Genomic DNA, 21,029 nt, shown 5'->3' with positions numbered 1-21,029 from the left:
ATGGTGTTGACAGTTGACCTCTGGCCTGGGAGGAGGCCGTGTCTCCCAGGTAAATAAATAAAATCAAATAAAACAAAAACTTCATTCGTAAATGGTTGGGAGAAGGTGGTTTAACGAGGTTTATTGATGTGTGGGTGTGAGTATGTGGGACCTTGTTGAGCGTCCCCCCCCCACCCCACCCACCCCCCTAGCTCAAGGGGGGAGGGGCGGGAGGGGGGGGTCTACACGCGGGAAAGCAAGGTTTAACCCGCATATTTCACGCCTCCATAAACCACAGTCTGAAAAATGGACGGAACTTTATAAATCAGTTGGGTGACCCCGGCGGCCTCCGCCATTATAGCCCTCTATATCACAGCCTCTATATCCTCCCCCTCCATCCCTCCCTCTCCCATGGTCCCTCCCCCACTCCCTCCCTCTCCCATGGTCCCTCCCCACACTCCCTCCCTCTCCCATGGTCCCTCCCCACACTCCCCCCCTCCCATGGTCCCACCCACCCTCACACAGGGGTACAGCAGCAGGAGAACTCTGCCTCGTGTTAGCAGGCTGAGAACTTTCCCTCCCCCACAGCTCTTGGTAAGCTTTACCCTGCCAGTTTTTTTCCAGCAACATGACACGCCAATTACCTTGTGGGTGAATAGGGGTTATGGATTAGTTCCCAGTCAATCCTCCCTGTTTTTTTTTGTTTTTTTTGTCAAGGGTTGAGTGAGAGTGGATCATGTATGTGAGGATCGGGGAGCTTGCGGGATCGAACATCTGCTCGTAGGCTTCGTCTTTCGGCCATCATTAGTTCAATGCAGTGATTTTTGTTCTCGTTTTCTTATCATATTTATATTAAAATTTGTGTGTTAAATTGGCTTCAACAGCTTCGTTATCTATAGTTCGTTTCATTGTTTTATTATTTTTAAAATATAAAAAGTCCTATGTGACATCGTTGTGACTTGTGTTGCCAGTTATGTCCTCTCGTTCTATTGTTCCATAATATAAAGACTGCTTCTATATCTGCTTTATCAATCCCCCTTAGTATCTTGTACGTTGTTATTATGTCTGCTCTATTCCTTATTTCCTCCAGTGTAGAGAGGTCCAGTTCCCTCATTCTTTCTTCATAGCTTAGTCCCCTTAGCTCAGGAACGAGTCCTGTTTCATATTTTTGGACATTTTTTGTTAAGTTTTGTGCTTCGTTAGGTAGGGGGTTCCATGCTGGAGCAGCATATTCGATAACAGGTCTGACAAAGGATTTAAACAGCGCTTCGGAGGGTATAACCAAATCGACTTGAGAATGGTCCAGGACGGATCGAAACGTCGTCGTCCCTTCACCTTCTAGTGTGTGGTCTGGTCAACATACTTTAGCCACGTTATTGTGACTCATCGCCTGCATATAACCAAACGTTTGTCAGTGTGGCGTATGCGCCCCTTGTTATTCTGCTGATGTGTCTGTCTCGTGGTATATCTTGAGTTATGTCCACTCTTAAATCTTTCTCTTTTTCAGAAGTTGGAAGTTTCCTTCCCTTCGGCCTCGTAGCCTGGTGGAGGGGCCTCGTAGCCTGGTGGATAGCGCGCAGGACTCGTAATTCTGTGGCGCGGGTTCGATTCCCGCACGAGGCAGAAACAAATGGGCAAAGTTTCTTTCACCCTGAATGCCCCTGTTACCTAGCAGTAAATAGGTACCTGGGTGTTAGTCAGCTGTCACGGGCTGCTTCCTGGGGGTGGAGGCCTGGTCGAGGACCGGGCCGCGGGGACACTAAAGCCCCGAAATCATCTCAAGATAACCTCAAGATAACCCTCTACTGTATGTGAGGTCTTCTTGCTCCAACTCCTATGCTCATAACCCTACATTTGTCAGGGTTAAAATCTAGTAGCCATTTTTCAGACCATCTCTGGAGATTGTCTAGGTCATCTTGCAGTGGTTTGTAATCCTCCTCAGTTCTGATTCGCCTCATTAGTTTAGCATCCTCAGCTAAATATATATCATACTTCAATATGATACAAGTAAACTCATGGATAAGAATGAGTTTACTTAATCTGTTAGATCATTTACATATATTAGGAACAAGTTAGGCCCTGGTACCGAACCTTGAGGTACTCCACTCGTTACCTTTCTCTATTTTGACAGCGCTCCTCTTACTATGACTCTTTGCCTTCTTCCTGAAAGGAACCCCTTCACCCATTTTAGTATTTTTTTTCGACACCTAAATCTGCTTCATCGAGTTTCCATAGGAGACGCTTCTGAGGAACAGTGTCAAAGGCTTTCTGGCAATCCAGGAAAATGCAGTTTGCCCAGCCTTCTCTATCCTGTTAAGACAGTTGTTATCTTGTCAAATAACTCTTATTTAACTCAATAACTTTTGGATAGCAGCCTCCTCTTTTGGGTAGCAGCCTCCTCTTTTGGGTAGCGGCCTCCTCTTTTGGATAGCAGCCTCCTCTTTTGGGTAGCGGCCTCCTCTTTTGGATAGCAGCCTCCTCTTTTGGGTAGCGGCCTCCTCTTTTGGGTAGCAGCCTCCTCTTTTGGGTAGCGGCCTCCTCTTTTGGGTAGCGGCCTCCTCTTTTGGGTAGCAGCCTCCTCTTTTGGGTAGCGGCCTCCTCTTTTGGGTAGCAGCCTCCTCTTTTGGGTAGCGGCCTCCTCTTTTGGGTAGCGGCCTCCTCTTTTGGGTAGCAGCCTCCTCTTTTGGGTAGCGGCCTCCTCTTTTGGGTAGCGGCCTCCTCTTTTGGGTAGCAGCCTCCTCTTTTGGGTAGCAGCCTCCTCTTTTGGGTAGCAGCCTCCTCTTTTGGGTAGCGGCCTCCTCTTTTGGGTAGCAGCCTCCTCTTTTGGGTAGCGGCCTCCTCTTTTGTGCAGCAGCCTCCTCTTTTGGGTAGCGGCCTCCTCTTTTGGGTAGCGGCCTCCTCTTTTGTGTAGCAGCCTCCTCTTTTGGGTAGCGGCCTCCTCTTTTGGGTAGCAGCCTCCTCTTTTGGGTAGCGGCCTCCTCTTTTGGGTAGCAGCCTCCTCTTTTGGGTAGCGGCCTCCTCTTTTGTGCAGCAGCCTCCTCTTTTGGGTAGCGGCCTCCTCTTTTGTGCAGCAGCCTCCTCTTTTGGGTAGCGGCCTCCTCTTTTGGGTAGCGGCCTCCTCTTTTGTATAGCAGCCTCCTCTTTTGGGTAGCGGCCTCCTCTTTTGGGTAGCAGCCTCCTCTTTTGGGTAGCGGCCTCCTCTTTTGGGTAGCAGCCTCCTCTTTTGGGTAGCGGCCTCCTCTTTTGTGCAGCAGCCTCCTCTTTTGGGTAGCGGCCTCCTCTTTTGGGTAGCGGCCTCCTCTTTTGTGTAGCAGCCTCCTCTTTTGGGTAGCGGCCTCCTCTTTTGGGTAGCAGCCTCCTCTTTTGGGTAGCGGCCTCCTCTTTTGTGTAGCAGCCTCCTCTTTTGGGTAGCGGCCTCCTCTTTTGGGTAGCCTGATCACATGCTCATTTACCAACATCGTCTTCCTCATGTGGCTCTATAGTAGTTGAGGCTGATCCTTGGCCTTGGGTGCTAAATCATTTAAATACTCTTCTGCTGCTTTCCCAAATCCTGAGCATTCATTCCTCACTCTTGTATACAGGTCGAGGTTCTCCTCTGTTCTGTCCTCTCAGTATTTTTTCTGAGCTCTTTTACTTCTTTTTGCCTCTAAGCATTGTCCATTAAACCATGTGTGTGTGTGTGTGTGTGTGTGTGTGTGTGTGTGTGTGTGTGTGTGTGTGTGTGTGTGTGTGTGTGTGTGTGCGTGCGTGCGTGTGAGTCTAACGCCCAGGTCAACTACTTACCATCACCAGAATGCAGCCTCTAGAAGCTGCATCCACTGCCAAATTGTTTCTACTTTCGGTTTGCCTCCTTTTCCCACCTCCCTTCCCGTCCCCTTTCCCATCCTCTCATCTCCTTGCTCCTCATCTTCGCCATCCACGTAACTCGAACTCCTTTTTGATCAAGTATTTACTTTACATCCCACGATATAGATCCCTTCCACCTCCACCTCACTCTCTTCCCCCTCCCAGGACTTCTACCCGCACCCCGTCTCCCCCCCCCCCCACGCCCCTCTCCCCCCCCCCCACGCCCCTCTCCCCCCCCCGCCCCTCTCCCCCCCTCCCCACATCCCTCCCTGCTCCCTCCCCTCCCACATAAAGCTGGTAAAGCTCCCGGCCGCCCGCCCTAATAGCATTACAAATGAATGATCGTACTTTTAATCGCCTCGATCTCGCCTCCGCTGCAAAGATGGAATGAAGATCTGGGAGCGTTGATGGACGATTTTTTGGAGGGAATTCTCTCTCTTTTCTTTTTCTCTTTCGTCCCCCTTCCCTCCCCTCCCCTAGCCCTTCATTCCCCTCCCGTTCTTACCCTACCCCCAACTCTTCCCTTCCACAGGCGCGGGTGTAGGTGGTACGGGGGCCAAGGACCCTGTGGTTGGTATTGACTGTGTGGTTGATATCTTGGACTAATATATCGCAGTCTAACTTATGAAGACGTAACTGTAGAGCTGGTGGGAAGCTGTAGCTCCAGATGCACTACTGTTTGAGAGTCAGATCCTTCAAGCTGTGTGTAGGGAACTTGGAACATTATTTGTGTACGATTTTCCAAGATGTGTAAAGAGGTACAAGTTAGATTATGGTATAAATCGAATTATTGTTGATGCCATAAATTATTTTTTGTAGTATAAACTGCACTAAGACCTTGAACTTGACTTCTGGGTATTGAACGAGAGAAATATTACTGAACACACACACACACACACACACACACACACACACACACACACACACACACACACACATCACGGGGCCGATTGGCCGAGCGGACAGCATGCTGGACATGCGATGTGATCCTGTGGTCCCGGGTTCGATCCCGGGCGTCGGCGAGAAACATTGGGCAGAGTATCTTTCACCCTATGCCCTTGTTACCTAGCAGTAAATAGGCACCTGGGAGTTAGTCAGCTGTCACGGGCTGCTTCCTGGTGTGTGTGTGATATGTGAAAAAAATAGTAGTAGTAGTAGTTAAAAACAGTTGATTGACAGTTGAGAGGCGGGCCGAAAGAGCAGAGCTCAACCCCCGCAAGCACAACTAGGTGAGCACACACACACACACACACACACACACACACACACAGTTGCTGGCTGTGGTAGTGGTAGGAGTTCAAGAACAGGAAGACTAATCAGGAGTGGAGATAGAAGGACCAAGCAACTGTGGCACAGATCTTGAAGGGTTTACAAATGGGGTGATAGTAGGAAAGAGAAAGTTTTCAGGCTGGGCAGTTACAAGGAAAGAAATCGACTGATAAAGATATTATTTCACAAAGGAGACTACAAAGGAGACAATCTTATCCAAGAAGAACAAACATTACATTGCATGTAATAGAATACAACAATGTTTTTCTTCAGAGGGACATGACAAAGGAAGAGAGAGACTAGTCAGCAGAAGCAAGGAAGAGATGCAAAGAGAGGGAAGGGCATGGGAAAGCCACAGGCTTCCCCATGCCCTTCCCTCTCCATGCTCAGAAATTTCAGTAACGTCAGAGGGGAGTGGGGAACCCTCCAGTGGCAGGCCAGCAATCCCAGAGATAAGTGGAACAGAAGACTAGACCACCCTCCATCCCATCCCTGAACACTCTTTCTCTTCCAAACAGTATCAACACCTTCCCATCCCATGCCCCTTCTATTTCCCCACCCCGTTCACTCCTGTTTCCCCATATCGTGCCCTCCCTACTCCCCCATCCCAGGCCCTCCTTTCCCCCAATCCCATGACCTACCTGCACCCCTATCCTAGGCCCTCCCTGCCCCATATCCCTGGTCCTCCCTCCCCCATCTCAAAACCTCCCAGCCCCCATCGTAAACCCATCCAAACCCTCTTACCCCTTCCATTCAAGACCCTCCCTGCCCCCCCCCCATCCCAGGGCCACACTTCCCTCCCTTGCCCTACAATGCCAGGGTTTCTGTGCCCTAACGACCCCACACTTTGTAATTCTAGACAAAATTTAAACCCCACACTCCCCACTCCAGGAACCTACAAACTCCTCACCTCAATCTACCTCCACCTTCCGCCCCAGCCCATAGTATTTTACCCAGCATGCAATAACCTCACAGGCCAACCTCCCACGCCAGTGGTATCGACACCAAGGGTTAATAGAAATTGACAGAGGAAAGTTAGCTTCAGAGTAATGTATTCAAACATAGATGGGATTACAAAAGTGAATTTGGGGAAGGAACACAGGAAGACAATCCAGACGAAATAGCACTCACTGAAACAAAACAAAATTGTCAGGGGTTATAACAAAAGCAGTGTTTCTTCAGGACTACATTGTAATAAGCAAGTAGAGGGAAGGAAGGAAGGAAGAGGAGGAAGAGACAAGGCCGTGCTGATATGTGAATTGGACCTCAAATTGTTGAAAGACAGAAGAGCTAGGGGAGACATGATTACCACATACAAAATTCTCTGAGGAATTGATAGGGTAGATAATGACTGATTTTATAACACGAGTGGTATTCACACAAGGGGACACAGGTGGAAACTGAGTAAGCAAATGAGCCACAGAGATATTATAAATATTTTTTTCAGTGACAGAGTAGTTAATAAATGGAATGCATTAAGCAGTGATGTGGTGAAGGCTGACTCCATACACAGTTTCAAATGTAGATATGATAGAACCCAGTAGGCTCAGGAACCTGTATACCAGTAGATTGATAGTTGAGAGGCGGGACCAAAGAACCGAAGCTCAACCCCAGCAAACATAGTTAGGTGAGTATACTCTCTCTTTTTAAGACCTTGTCTCTCTTCCACCACCCTCTCCCTTTCTCCCTCCGCAGGTGTGGTAAGAGGGTGAGAGCTCATCTCCCTCCCCACCACCCCTCACACCCTCTGCAGGTGTATGACTGGATGGGTCAGATGTGAGGAAAAGGTGTGAGTGTGTCTCCCTCCCCATCACCCTTCTCTTCCTCCGCGGGTGTGTGACAGGAGGCGTGAGGTGTGTGTGGGGAAGGGTGAGAGTGCCGCGTCAACTGCCGGTCGTAATTGACCCTAACGAGGTTTTCCTGTTCTTTTCATCAACAACATACTTTTGTCCAGAGTGATGTTCATTCGTTACCCGGGGGCGGGTTCGAGGCACACCTTCCTTACTTCCTGGGTCGTTGGCTAGCTGGTTGTTGCCTCAGTGGCTCGTTGGCTAGCTTTCTGGCTCGTTGGCAGTTTTGGTGGCTCGTTGAGAAGCCTGCTATCTCGTTGGTAGACTTGATGACTCGTTGGCGAGTTTACTGGTTTAATAGTTCGTTCATTGACTCCATTGAAAGCTGGTCCACGCTAACTGGTTCATTCATCTAATCGTTTGCAATCAAAATGAACATATACATGCGCATATTCCATTGCCATGATGCGTGTGAGGCTTTCTGACATTAATTTGGCTGAGCTTACCGTAGAAACGGATTTCCTTAGTCTTGTTCTGTCGTGAGAAACCGGACATGTAGGTCGGCGTTCAATCCCCGACCGCCCAAGTGGTTAGGTACCATTCCTTCCCTCCGTCCCATCCCAAATCCATATCCTGACCCCTTCCAAGTGCTATATAGTCGTAATGGCTTGGCGCTTTCCTCCCTGATAGTTCCCTTCAAGCCAGGCTCACCAGTCCGCGGGCGTCTGTGACCAACTCGTCGTCAAACAACCCGTCCTTCTAATAGAACGTCGCGTTTTGACGTATACTCTACCTGAGGGCAAAAACTGTCGTACTAGAAAATGGTAGCGGCTCGCGAAGATTGATGATTGATGAAGATTAAGCCACCCAAAAGGTAGCACGGGCATGAATAGCCCGTAAGTGGTGGCCCCTTTGAGCCATTACCAGTATCAAGAGCTGATACTGGAGATCTGTGGAGGTGCGACTGCACCCTGCGTGACGGGAAATGTCTCCCGTGGCTCGCGAAGTTGACATACTGTCCCGTTTTCTGTTTTGGGTCCTCTGGTAGGTTAGGATAAGGACACTTTAGTACGATAGTTTCTTGACGTTGGGAAACCTTAGGTGGACGGGCTGGGTCAAGGGCTCAGATGCAGTCCGTGTTGTCTCTTTCCTTAACTCTTATTAACTAAATGTGCTTTACATACGAATCGTAAATGATTACGCTCGAAGATTTGATCCGAAAGTTTTCTCTAGCAACCTGTGTTTACAATCCATCAGTGCTCTAGACAAAGGCAGACCATCATCGGAACACCGGGGAAGTGTTTGGTAATCCAGCAGCCTTGTTCCTGTTTTGAAAGAAAAAACATTGAATATGACTCGCAAATGATTATGATTGACGTTTTCTTGTATGATGCTTCACTCTCTTTTTTGTGTTCGAATGCGCACCTTCCTAAGCGATTCACCCACGTATATAACATGTAAACAATTACGCAACAGAACAAAAAGTTGTAACCTAACCACTCCGTGGTGGAACTATATACATAATGAAAATGTGCATTAATATTACTATATATTTGAGAAAGTATAGTTTTTGGTTACACTTGCAGGCGATGAGTCACAATAACGTGGCTAAAGTGAGTTGACCAGACCACACACTAGAAGGTGAAGGGACGACGACGTTTCGGTCCGTCCTGGACCATTCTCAAGTCGATTGGTTACACTTCCTTAAAACTAATGAATGTTTGGGTTGCAGCTTGAACGAGCATAACCTCGGGCCAGGATAAAATAGACAAAATCTTGAGATGATTTCGGGGCTTTTTTTTTTTTAGTGTCCCTGCGGCCCGGTCCTCGACCAGGCCTCCACCCCCAGGAAGCAGCCCGTGACAGCTGACCACCTCCCAGGTACCTATTTACTGCTAGGTAACAGGGGCATAGGGTAAAAGAAACTCTGCCCATTGTTTCTCGCCGGCGCCCGGGATCGAACCCGGGACCACACGATCACAAGTCCAGCGTGCTGTCCGCTCGGCCGACCGGCTCCCTCGCATGGCAACCTTAGACCTGACACAACCCACCCTAGTCGTAACTGCACACAGATAATACACAATAATATTACATTTGAGACAATACCATTTTTTTATTACGCCGTACGTTAAATATAACGATTGTGCATTTTGGGACGGTTGCCACAGGGATGAGTATGGCCTGGGGATAGGTTGAACGACCGCTCCATGGAATGAATTGAAGAGCAGCAACGCAGCAAGCATTCAATACCTCATCCCAAACTGGCCGCAGTAACACCAAAGAGTTAGAACTGATGGGTAACTTGTGTATACAATAGTGCTACATATTGCTAAATATCTATCATACCCGGCAATACCTGGATATCATACTTTCATTCCAAAGGTTCAAACCCCGATATCGAACATGTCAAATTTTCCCAGGATGAACGACGCCGATGTTGCAGTGAATTGACGTTGATGACGTTCATCCTACGTCGACTGAGAGCCAATCAAGCATGTTTAGGCTGGTGGATTATTTAGTATGTATGTATTAGGCGGGGAAACCCGGCGGTGCCCGGGGGCAGTCTGTCTACCCCCCCCCCCCCCACCCCACCCCTCTTCATTTCCCTCTCCCCATATCTCCCTTCTTCACCCATTTTTCCCTCCTCTCCCTTTTTCCTGTCACATCCTCCTTTAACTCCCTTCCTTGGAGTTAAAGGAAGGGAAGGGGTCTTCCTGTCCCCCCCCCCCCCAATCTTGGACAGACAGATAGACAGGTTCACATTCTTATAGATGGTTTATCTGATGGATAGGATGGATAAGAGATGGATGGAAACGAGGAGTACAGGTTGTTATGAGCAGTTTATAGAAATAGTTTATATAGAATTCATAAAAATAAGTAGAGTGTCTATTGAGTTTGTTACTGGTTTGTAGTGCTGCCGGCGGTACGATCAAGTAATAATATATAAACTACTGGCTGAATTTAGACATAATAGTTGACTAAATAGTAAGCAGCCAGTAGGATAATTAGAGTGTGCGTTTTGTAAGTGCCCAGCTGCTTGCGTGTCAAGAACAGGGCCCCCCCCCCCAGTCTGCGGGCAAAGCTTATATAAACGCTGGTTCGTTGTGCGCACAGCTTGGGGTTGTGCGCACAGCTTGGGGTTGTGCGCACAGCTTGGGGTTGTGCGCACAGCTTGGGGTTGTGCGCACAGCTTGGGCGGTTAGACTCATCTCCCAGACATACGTTTTCTTCTTGCAGAAAACCCACCGCTTTTTTGGGAAAAAGCAGTGTTCTTATTTGGGCAGAACACATTAAGGAACGTGGACAGTTACGGTATACGCTTGTTTCAGATTGCTTGCTGCCAGGAGAGGCAAGCGCACTCAATTTGGTCATTGCGATCTGTAAGGAAATTTGTGTCAGTTTTGCCAGCATAATTTCCCTTAAGATAAGTTACATTCTTTTTCGTATCTGCCACCGTGTACATATTTATCACTCACGGTGTTTGTCAGGAAGAGTGACCTGAAAGAGGCTGGTGTACAGGTGTTAATGTTGATTAGGTGTTATTTACACCCAACCATTTGTGCTGGACGGTAGAGCGACGGTCTTGCTTCATGCAGGTCGGCGTTCAATTCCCGACCGTCTAAGTGGTTGGGCACCATTCCTTCCCTCCGTCCCATCCCAAATCGTTATCCTGACCCCTTCCAAGTGCTATACAGTCGTAATGGCTTGCTGCTTTTCTCCTGATAGTTCAATTCAATTTTTTTTCACTAGTGTGTTAATTCTTGCCTAGTATATTGTGGGTGTAAATCCTTGCTTCTATCAAACGGGAGTATTGGATCTTATAGTATATGTCAATAGGCGAGATCATGTTATGATTGTGTGTCGGGAGGGAGGGGGGGGGGGGGTTAATAAATTAATAAATACATTGTTACCACTATGTTTATAAATCCCGAGGGCTTGGTGAGGAAGTATAGTCATTCTCTTGAGACTAAACTTTGGGAGTCTCTTCCCTGGAGGCCGGGCCCTGGAGGCCGGGCCCTGGAGGCCGGGCCCTGGAGGCCGGGTCCTGGAGGCCGGGCCCGGAAGGCCGGACCATGGAGGCCGGGTCCTGGAGGCCGGGCCCGGAAAGCCGGACCATGGAGGCCGGGCACTGAAGGCCGGGTCCTGGAGGCCGGGCCCGGAAGGCCGGACCATGGAGGCCGGGCCCTGGAGGCCGGGTCCTGGAGGCCGGGCCCGGAAGGCCGGACCATGGAGGCCGGGCACTGAAGGCCGGGCTGCTTCCAGGGGATGTCTGTGTGTGTGTGTTAAGAGAGAAATATGTATGTAGTAAACACGACAGGAAAATTGGTTGAGAATCAGTACTCCTGCAGACACAAACAGTAAACACACAGGGAGTGAGGGGCCTGGTGGGATGATGGTGGCTACGTTCCTCAACAGCATGGCTGCAATTGGCGAGAAGTAAACAAAAAGTGAAAGAGAGAGAGGAGCGACATAGCTGGCAGGCGGCGCCCCGGTCGGCCGGCCGCTCGGCCTTTGTCGTCGAGGGGGACATGTTCCCTAGTGCTAAAAGGGCGGCTTTGTTGCCCCGGCAGCGGGACACTATTATTGGCAGATAGTCCGTGATTAATTTGAAGGGGGGGGCGAACTATATTAACTTGCAATATTTGGAAATGTTACGTTGAGTTCCGCGGGTTTCACGCGTCCGTTCGTTTAACATTGGGTGCGCATATGTGAAAAAGCTGTTGTGAGTTAATCCACTGGTAATGGACACGTCCTGTACGTGTGGAGAAGCTTTTTATATCATTAATGGAAAACGATTATCATAAGTAACGCCCGGGGCTGTTTGGACACGGCTGTAATGTTAACCATCGTCACGGTGAAGCGGACTACCTGCAGCTGCTGCAGCTTTACCCGTGACCCGGGTCGTGGGTGGGGCGCCACCACCTCCGCGCCTTCACTCAAGAATGTGGAGACCTGTGTAGAATTGCACGAAATTGGTTCATGCTGCAAGGCTATACTCTAGGCTACTGTAGGCTACTGTAGGCTACTGTAGGCTACTGTAGGCTACTGTAGGCTGCTGTAGGCTACTGTAGGCTACTGTAGGCTACTGTAGGCTACTGTAGGCTGCTGTAGGCTGCTGTAGGCTACTGTAGGCTACTGTAGGCTGCTGTAGACTGCTGTAGGCTGCTGTAGGCTGCTGTAGGCTGCTGTAGGCTGCTGTAGGCTACTGTAGGCTGCTGTAGGCTACTGTAGGCTGCTGTAGGCTACTGTAGGGTGCTGTAGGCTACTGTAGGCTGCTGTAGGCTACTGTAGGCTACTGTAGGCTACTATAGGCTACTATAGGCTACTGTAGGCTACTTGATATACTGTGTGTGACGTAAGGGAATGAGTGGGGAGGAATGTATGACTGGGAGAGGGAGATGCTAGAGGAGGGAAAAGGCAAGATAGAGGGAAAGCAAAGTAAGAGGGAGGGAGCATGGTGTAAGGGGAGGTGGGGAAACATGGTGACACATGGTGCCTTGCTCTTCCCTCCCCATTCAGCACATCCCTACACTACTCTCCCCTCCCCCCCCCTCCCTCCCATCCTCTCCTCCCCCACGAATGGTCATCCTGGCCCTCTGTTCTCCCCATTAACCTCCAGTTCACAAGGTATAAGAGACAATTCTGCAACACAGTTCATATTGGAAATAGAGAGGGGGCCTGGCTATTAATTTTTAAAATCATTGCCAGGTCTGCCAGCGTCGACTGTCTCATCTCGCTGGTCAGCCAACACTGGCAGTGTCTGGGTGACGTCATGCCTGGCAGTGTCTGGGTGACGTCATGACTGGCAGTGTCTGGGTGACGTCATGCCTGGCAGTGTCTGGTTGAAGTCATGCCTGGCAGTGTCTGGGTGACGTCATGCCTGGCAGTGTCTGGGTGTAGTCATGCCTGGCAGTGTCTGGGTGACGTCATGACTGGCAGTGTCTGGGTGACGTCATGCCTGGCAGTGTCTGGGTGACGTCATGCCTGGCAGTGTCTGGGTGACGTCATGACTGTCAGTGTCTGGGTGACGTCATGCCTGGCAGTGTCTGGTTGAAGTCATGCCTGGCAGTGTCTGGTTGAAGTCATGCCTGGCAGTGTCTGGGTGACGTCATGCCTGGCAGTGTCTGGGTGACGTCATGCCTGGCAGTGTCTGGTTGAAGTCATGCCTGGCAGTGTCTGGGTGACGTCATGCCTGGCAGTGTCTGGGTGACGTCATGCCTGGCAGTGTCTGGGTGACGTCATGCCTGGCAGTGTCTGGGTGACGTCATGCCTGGCAGTGTCTGGGTGACGTTATGCCTGGCAGTGTCTGGGTGACGTAATGCCTGGCAGTGTCTGGGTGACGTCATGCCTGGCAGTGTCTGGGTGACGTCATGCCTGGCAGTGTCTGGGTGACGTCATGCCTGGCAGTGTCTGGGTGACGTCATGCCTGGCAGTGTCTGGGTGACGTAATGCCTGGCAGTGTCTGGGTGACGTCATGCCTGGCAGTGTCTGGGTGACGTCATGACTGGCAGTGTCTGGGTGACGTCATGCCTGGCAGTGTCTGGGTGTAGTCATGCCTGGCAGTGTCTGGGTAACGTCATGCCTGGCAGTGTCTGGGTGACGTCATGACTGGCAGTGTCTGGGTGACGTCATGCCTGGCAGTGTCTGGGTGACGTCATGCCTGGCAGTGTCTGGTTGAAGTCATGCCTGGCAGTGTCTGGTTGAAGTCATGACTGGCAGTGTCTGGGTGACGTCATGCCTGGCAGTGTCTGGGTGACGTCATGACTGGCAGTGTCTGGGTGACGTCATGCCTGGCAGTGTCTGGTTGAAGTCATGACTGGCAGTGTCTGGGTGTAGTCATGCCTGGCAGTGTCTGGGTGACGTCATGCCTGGTAGTGTCTGGGTGACGTCATGCCTGGCAGTGTCTGGGTGACGTCATGCCTGGCAGTGTCTGGTTGAAGTCATGCCTGGCAGTGTCTGGTTGAAGTCATGCCTGGCAGTGTCTGGGTGACGTCATGCCTGGCAGTGTCTGGGTGACGTCATGCCTGGCAGTGTCTGGGTGATGTCATGCCTGGCAGTGTCTGGGTGTAGTCATGCCTGGCAGTGTCTGGGTGACGTCATGCCTGGCAGTGTCTGGGTGACGTCATGCCTGGCAGTGTCTGGGTGACGTCATGCCTGGCAGTGTCTGGGTGACGTCATGACTGGCAGTGTCTGGGTGACGTCATGCCTGGCAGTGTCTGGGTGACGTCATGACTGGCAGTGTCTGGGTGACGTCATGCCTGGCAGTGTCTGGGTGACGTCATGCCTGGCAGTGTCTGGGTGAAGATTAGCAGCTAGAATTGCCGCTAATCATTCTAAGAAGAAGTTGCGAACTGGACACCAATTGCTGGAGATCCGTCGACTAGTTAATAGGCCAGAGTCTCGTTCGTTATCGGAATTAACCAGACAAATCGCTCCACCAACTAAGAACGGCCATGCACGTTATATTGGAATATAACGAAAAGGGTTAGATGAATGATCAGCGGTAAGCTGGCTGGTGGCAGCTGGATGAGTGTGTTATATGTCGTGCTTTGACTATATCTAATCTCTCATTGTCGTTGTATCTGTTGATTTTGTTTTTGCTGATCAACATATTTCCTGGTGATGATAGTGTGGTTGTGAGTAAAGATGATGTGAATTTTGATAGAGCGTTCGTGTACTCTTTCAAGGCGCATAACAAAGCGCAAAGAGCCAAGGCTCTATCTATGGAAGGTCACATGATTTCTACTCACAACAGACTATCTATCTATCTTCCCGTCTAACGTACGTCTCTCTAAATAACAAATGGCCAACAAAACTAATTGTAATTTGTAACTAGATCCACATTTCTAATGTTATTAAATAGTTTACACAGCGTGGATTTTTGTGTACCAAACATTAGACGAATAAAATAAATATTTGAAAGGTTCTAATACTCTTCCCGACAGAAATTTTTACAATTCCATTGGGCGCTACAAATATTCTGATCCCTTAACACAGTCCAGATGAGCATCGATCTTCCAGTCGTAGCCTATTCACCCGCCGCCGCAGACCCGCCGACCCACCCCCATCATCCGTAACACCTCCAAGGAGTATTGGACTCAACATACAACATTAGGGTATAGGGATATCGATGTGTCCTCCAGCCATAAAACGATACCAGTGATGTTATTGTTTAGGGTCGAGTGAAAGACGGGGAGATGGGCAGATAATGTAATGCAGACCCACACACAAAGTCCTCTCGGAGTTAGTTGTGTTGGTGTTGGTGTATCTAGCGTGCTGGCCACCCTGCCACGCCGCCCTCACCTATTTGTACTTGCGGGGCTTGAGCTCTGGCTCTGGGTCCCGCCTCTCAACTGTCAATCAACAGGTGTACAGGTTCCTGAGCCTACTGGGCTCTATCATATCTACACTTGAAACTGTGTATGGAGTCAGCCTCCACCACATCACTGCCTAATGCCTTCCATTTGTCAACCACTCTGACACTAAAAAAGTTCTTTCTAATATCTCTGTGGCTCATTTGGGCACTCAGTTTCCACCTGTGTCCCATAGTGCGTGTGCCCCTTGTGTTAAATAGCATGTCCTTATCTACCCTATCAATTCCTTTCAGAATCTTGTATGTGGTGATCATGTCCCCCCTAATTCTTCTGTCTTCCAGCGACGTTAGATTTAATTCCCGTAGTCTCTCCTCGTAGCTCATACCTCTCAGCCCGGGTACTAGTCTGGTGGCAAACCTTTGAACCTTTTCCAGTTTAATCTTATGCTTGACTAGATATGGACTCCATGCTGGAGCTGCATACTCCAGGATTGGTCTGACCTGCCCTGTGTGTGTGTGTGTGTGTGTGTGTGTGTGTGTGTGTGTGTGTGTGTGTGTGTGTGTGTGTCAAACGGAGATAATGAGACTAATATTCAGAGTAGGGAGAAATTTGCCGGATAATAAGTATTGATGTTCAGCTAAATGTTAAGATGTGTTCAAAAAAATTATGTGAATTGTGTGATATGTCCTTATTCGTCGTAATTATTGTTATTTTTTGCAATTTTATTATTGTTATTGTTGCTATTTGTATATGGAATATATATATATATATATATATATATATATATATATATATATATATATATATATATATATTCCAACATAATAAAATGTAAAATATTTGGGTAAAAGCATTTTGAATTCCTCTCTGTATATGTATTTACATATGTGATAAAAAGAATTTACAAGATTTAAAATTAATTTAGTTGATGAGCTGTACAAAAATACCACATGCTACAAATTATTTACAATTAATTACGTAATTTGTATTACTCAGATTATGGTTTGTTGGTCCTCTCATTATGACAAGCGTGGTCCCCCCCCCCCCCTCCATGGTCTCTCTCTCTCTCTCTCTCTCTCTCTCTCTCTCTCTCTCTCTCTCTCTCTCTCTCTCTCTCTCTCTCTCTCTCTCTCTCTCTCTCTCTCTCTCTCTCTCCCTCCACACCTTCACTCCCATCCTCTTGAACCCAGAATAAAATGTAACGGGGCTTTAGCTGCTTGTCGGCTTGTATTGGCTTTCCCGATGCTGCAACACTTCCCGAACAACACACTTAAGTTTTGTTCAGTTTTTAGCTCTTGGGCTCTAATGGAAGTGCACTTTTTTAGACCTAATAAGCAAAATGTTATACCAAACCTGACGAAGATGAGTACATACGTTCCCAAGACTTCTCAACTTTATTATAGATTTATAATATATTCCCAGTGCTATATAGTCGTAATGGCTTGGCGCTTTCCCCCCTCCCCCTGATAGTTCCCGTCTAGGCAGACCCTCCAATGTTGAGAATTGTTCAGTAATGCTCCAGAATAAAAATATTTATAGTTCTAATGTTAAGCCAAACATACGGACCGAATTAAGAACATTCTTCAAACCCTTTGATGTACGAGAGTGAACCTCTGACCATTCTATGAATCTGGCACAGGAAGAGGCTCTCCAGCAACTGAACAGATACATGTACGCAGAAATCTATGTTAATTTGATACGTTAGCCACTGAGAAATTCGGAATAGGTTGATTGTAAATTAATATGAAAGAGCACATACATGCCAGCCTCAGCTGCCGTAGGAGGGGTCGGCGTCCTCGCCAACTGTCAGATTCATCACTGATTGATGAATCTCAAGATTAAGCCACCATGAGGTAGCACGGGCATGAATAGCCCGTAAAGGATTCATTACTGCTGCCTCGATGCTCTTAACTCTTGAGTATGGTTCCCAATCTTTCTCACCTCATTGCTACGTGCCCCAGAGCCTCGACATCTTAAGGACACAAGAATAAAAGGGAACTGCGTAAGACCTATTGACTAATGCGAGGCAGCTCCTATGTATACTCAAACGAACTCATGTATGTATAATTACGGGTTACTCATGCCCGTGTCAGGGCACCAGTCGTGTCAGGGCACCAGGCGTGTCAGGGCACCAGTCGTGTCAGGGCACCAGGCGTGTCAGGGCACCAGGCGTGTCAGGGCACCAGTCGTGTCAGGGCACCAGGCGTGTCAGGGCACCAGTCGTGTCAGGGCACCAGGCGTGTCAGGGCACCAGTCGTGTCAGGGCACCAGGCGTGTCAGGGCACCAGGCGTGTCAGGGCACCAGTCGTGTCAGGGCACCAGGCGTGTCAGGGCACCAGTCGTGTCAGGGCACCAGGCGTGTCAGGGCACCAGTCGTGTCATGGCACCAGGCGTGTCAGGGCACCAGTCGTGTCAGGGCACCAGGCGTGTCAGGGCACCAGGCGTGTCAGGGCACCAGTCGTGTCAGGGCACCAGTCGTGTCACGACACCAGACGACACACACAGAGACCTTCAGTGTCACCCATAATTCCTCAACGCTGCCTTCCAGTAAGCCTCACCTGACGTTGACAATCAACCTCAGTGACACAAGTCATCACGGCTCCCTTGCTGTCAACCACCATGTTCCCTTGCCATCAGTCATCACGATGATTTGCCCTCAACTATCACAGCTCGACTGCTGTCAAATATCACAAGCAGAATGAGAAAGTATAAATCTCTCTCAGACAATAATTATAAAAAAAGTCAGCAAGACTGGAGCGCCGTCCTCAGACGTCACAATAATATAAGACACAGGACACTCATGGCTGTGCCAGAGTGTATGTGTGTGTTCATCATGAGGCTGCAGAAGGGGGCCCAAACCTCAACATTTTTCCTTTATTTTTTTTTTAGATGTATGGGTTTGTGTGGGGTAATAAATATCTTTATTATCTAGGTTATACTGTTCAGTTGTTGATAACGGAAATTGCTATCATTGCAGCTCAAGCTGTTGTTGCTGTCTTGGGGTTTGGCGCCAGTGTGTCAAGTTGGATGGAAGGGGGGGGAGGGGGGTTGTGGCGCCTCTTATGTAAAGCGTGTAACTTGGTGTTAAGTAACTAGAACTTAAGATGTAACTTAAAACCTGTTTTATGTCGTCATCTCTTTATTAACAGTAAACAGAAAACGGGATATGCGAAATGTTTGAGCTGAAGATTACCATCTCTGGTAACTTCGACGGGGACCCGAGCCGGCGACTTGTCAACCCCACCTTCCCCTTCCCAAAACGCGCACCTCCGATTATTGCTGAAGATTTTTCGGACTGAATTTTCATCTGATGAAATTTTTTTTATAAGGGGTAATATTACCTCAGTAAATTACAGGTAATAATAAATATTATTATTTATCATCTCATCAGAGGTTAAGCAATGACATCGCCTGGAGAGACTCACAAGTCGTGGTGAGTGAGTGAGTGAGTGAATGAATGAGTGAGTGAGTGGAGAAAGCGAGGAATGTTGTCAAGAATCAGGGCCCAAGTGACACGATCTTCACATTACTGGGTGAGTGGGGGAGGGAGGCCCAAGATGGCCGCCCCAAGACCATATACCTCTCGACCACTCTATTGAAACTCTTGAGCTGTGTTGACCCGCCTTACTTCCCGCGCCGGGGGCAGGCCAGGAGAGGATGGAAGGTGCTGGGGCGCCGCTATTGTGACAGCTGGGAGGAAGAGGAGCCCAGGAGAGGTTGCAAAGGGGAGTGTGTGTGTGTGTGTGTGTGTGTGTGTGTGTGTGTGTGTGTGTGTGTGTGTGTGTGTGTGTATGTGTGTGTGTGTGTACTCACCTAATTGTACTCACCTAATTGTGCTTGCGGGGGTTGAGCTTTGGCTCTTTGGTCCCGCCTCTCAACTGTCAATCAACTGGTGTACAGATTCCTGAGCCTACTGGGCTCTATCATATCTACATTTGAAACTGTGTATGGAGTCAACCTCCACCACATCACTGCCTAATGCATTCCACCTGTTAACTACTCTGACACTGGGAAAGTTCTTTCTAACGTCCCTGTGGCTCATTTGGGTATTCAGTTTCCACCTGTGTCCCCTTGTTCGTGTATCACCCGTGTTTAACAGTTTATTTACCCTGTCAATTCCTCTGAGAATTTTATAGGTAGTGATCATGTCTCCAGTAGCTCGTCTGTCTTCCAGTGTCGTGAGGTTCAGTTCCAGTCATCTATCATCATAGTTCATTCCTCTCAACTCGGGGACTAGCCCGGTGGCATACCTCTGAACCTTTTCTAACATCATTTTGTGTTTGACTAGATGAGGACTCCAGGCTGGAGCCGCATATTCCAGTATTGGTCTGACATATGAGGTATACAAGGTTCTGAATGATTCCATACACACGTTTCTGAAGGCAGTTCTTATGTTCGCCAGCCTTACATTCGCCGCTGATGTTATCATTTTGATGTTCAGGGAACAGGTCTGGTGTGATATTAACCCCCAGATCTTTCTCTCGTCCTGACTCCTGAAGGATTTCCTCTCCCAGCTGGTACCTTGTGTTTGGCCTCCTGCTCCCTATGCCTATCTTCACTTTGCACTTAATCGATTTAAACTTTAGTAGCCATTTGTTGCACCATTCCTTCAGTCTGTCGAGGTTATCCTGTAGCCTCTTGCTATCCTCCTCTGTCTTAATCCTTCTCATAATTTTAGTATGCATCAGCAGACAGTGAGAGGAAGGAGTCTATACCTTATGAAAGAGCATTCACATATTTCAGAAACAGAATAGGTCCCAGTACAGAACCCTGCGGGACTCCGCTGGTGACATCACGCCAGTCTAAGGTCTCACCCCTCACAGTAACTCTCTTCTCCCTGTTGTTTAGGTACTCCCTAATCCATTGGAGCACCCTTGCAGCACGAATGGAGACTCCTTTATCCAGTGGAGCCATGTTTAAATTTTTACGCTTGCCACTGTATGTAAATGCTAAGAATTACAATCTCATGATTAATGGTTATTAAGCGTGAGACATAGAGCTAGAAAATCGGAGATTAATTGGACGTGTGCTTCACCAACACGCAGACATTAAACCAGCAAGTGCATTACGGAGAGAAAGACGGAGATAAATTAGGCGATTGTTTGTGAGAATTATGTGAGAGCCTCCAGCAGGTAGGCACAGGAACCCTCTTGGTCACAGGTAACAAGTAGATAAGTGATGTCGTCTGCGTTCACCGAAACCGAGGCACTTAACCAGCAAGTGTGTTACAGGTTGTGTGCTCCACCACTGACACACACCTACACATGTGTGCCAGCCTGCTGCGTCACAGACAGAGAGAGAACAAAAAAACAGTAGAGAGAGAGAGCTGTTCTGTGTTGGCATCATCTATGCCATCAAGAATTAAAAGATACAAGTTGTGGTATCATATTTTTGGCTTGGCGTTCAACATGGGGTCGCAGCACGAGGCTCTGGTAATAGAGTTTTCTCTCCATCTCTTATCCTTTTTAATTCTCTCCATCGTCTGATAATAATGTAGGCTTACCTGTCTCAGTTACAATATTAAGCGTTGATACTATAACATCACCTGTCGCTTATGCAATGTTAACTAAGTTATAACCTTATGTAAAATAGGCGTATATATGACTACACTGTAGCACTCGGGAGAACACGAGGACACGGAGCTGGGAGGTGAGGATGGAGCGAAAAAACTCTGGCCACTCACTTTGTGGTCCACCGGGGGATTGAACACCGACCCTGCAAGATACGAGGCCAACGCTGTACCAACCACTTCAAGTGGATGCTTTAGAGAAGTGCCTTGTGCCACACTCATAACAATCACAGTCATACAACTAGAAATATTATCCATGAC

At 48.5% G+C, this 21,029-nt stretch overlaps 1 protein-coding gene across 1 annotated transcript; it reads right to left on the bottom strand.

The window, feature by feature from the left end:
• Window positions 1–2,327: 2,327 nt before the first annotated feature.
• LOC138372986 (uncharacterized) lies at window positions 2,328–3,437 on the bottom strand. The gene has a single exon (XM_069339028.1). The coding sequence runs from the start codon at window positions 3,435–3,437 to the stop codon at window positions 2,328–2,330; it is 1,110 nt and encodes a 369-aa protein (XP_069195129.1).
• Between the last annotated feature and the right edge of the window lie 17,592 nt (window positions 3,438–21,029).

The sequence above is a fragment of the Procambarus clarkii genome, chromosome 40 (genome assembly GCF_040958095.1).
Source record: "Procambarus clarkii isolate CNS0578487 chromosome 40, FALCON_Pclarkii_2.0, whole genome shotgun sequence".
In the NCBI taxonomy this organism is placed as follows: Eukaryota; Metazoa; Arthropoda; class Malacostraca; order Decapoda; family Cambaridae; genus Procambarus; species Procambarus clarkii.
This window is presented reverse-complemented; position numbering and strand designations above follow the sequence as displayed.

Bases quoted from the DNA above. Each gene is read 5' to 3' on its own strand.
- LOC138372986 (XM_069339028.1), bottom strand. From the start codon at position 3,437: ATGTTGGTAAATGAGCATGTGATCAGGCTACCCAAAAGAGGAGGCCGC.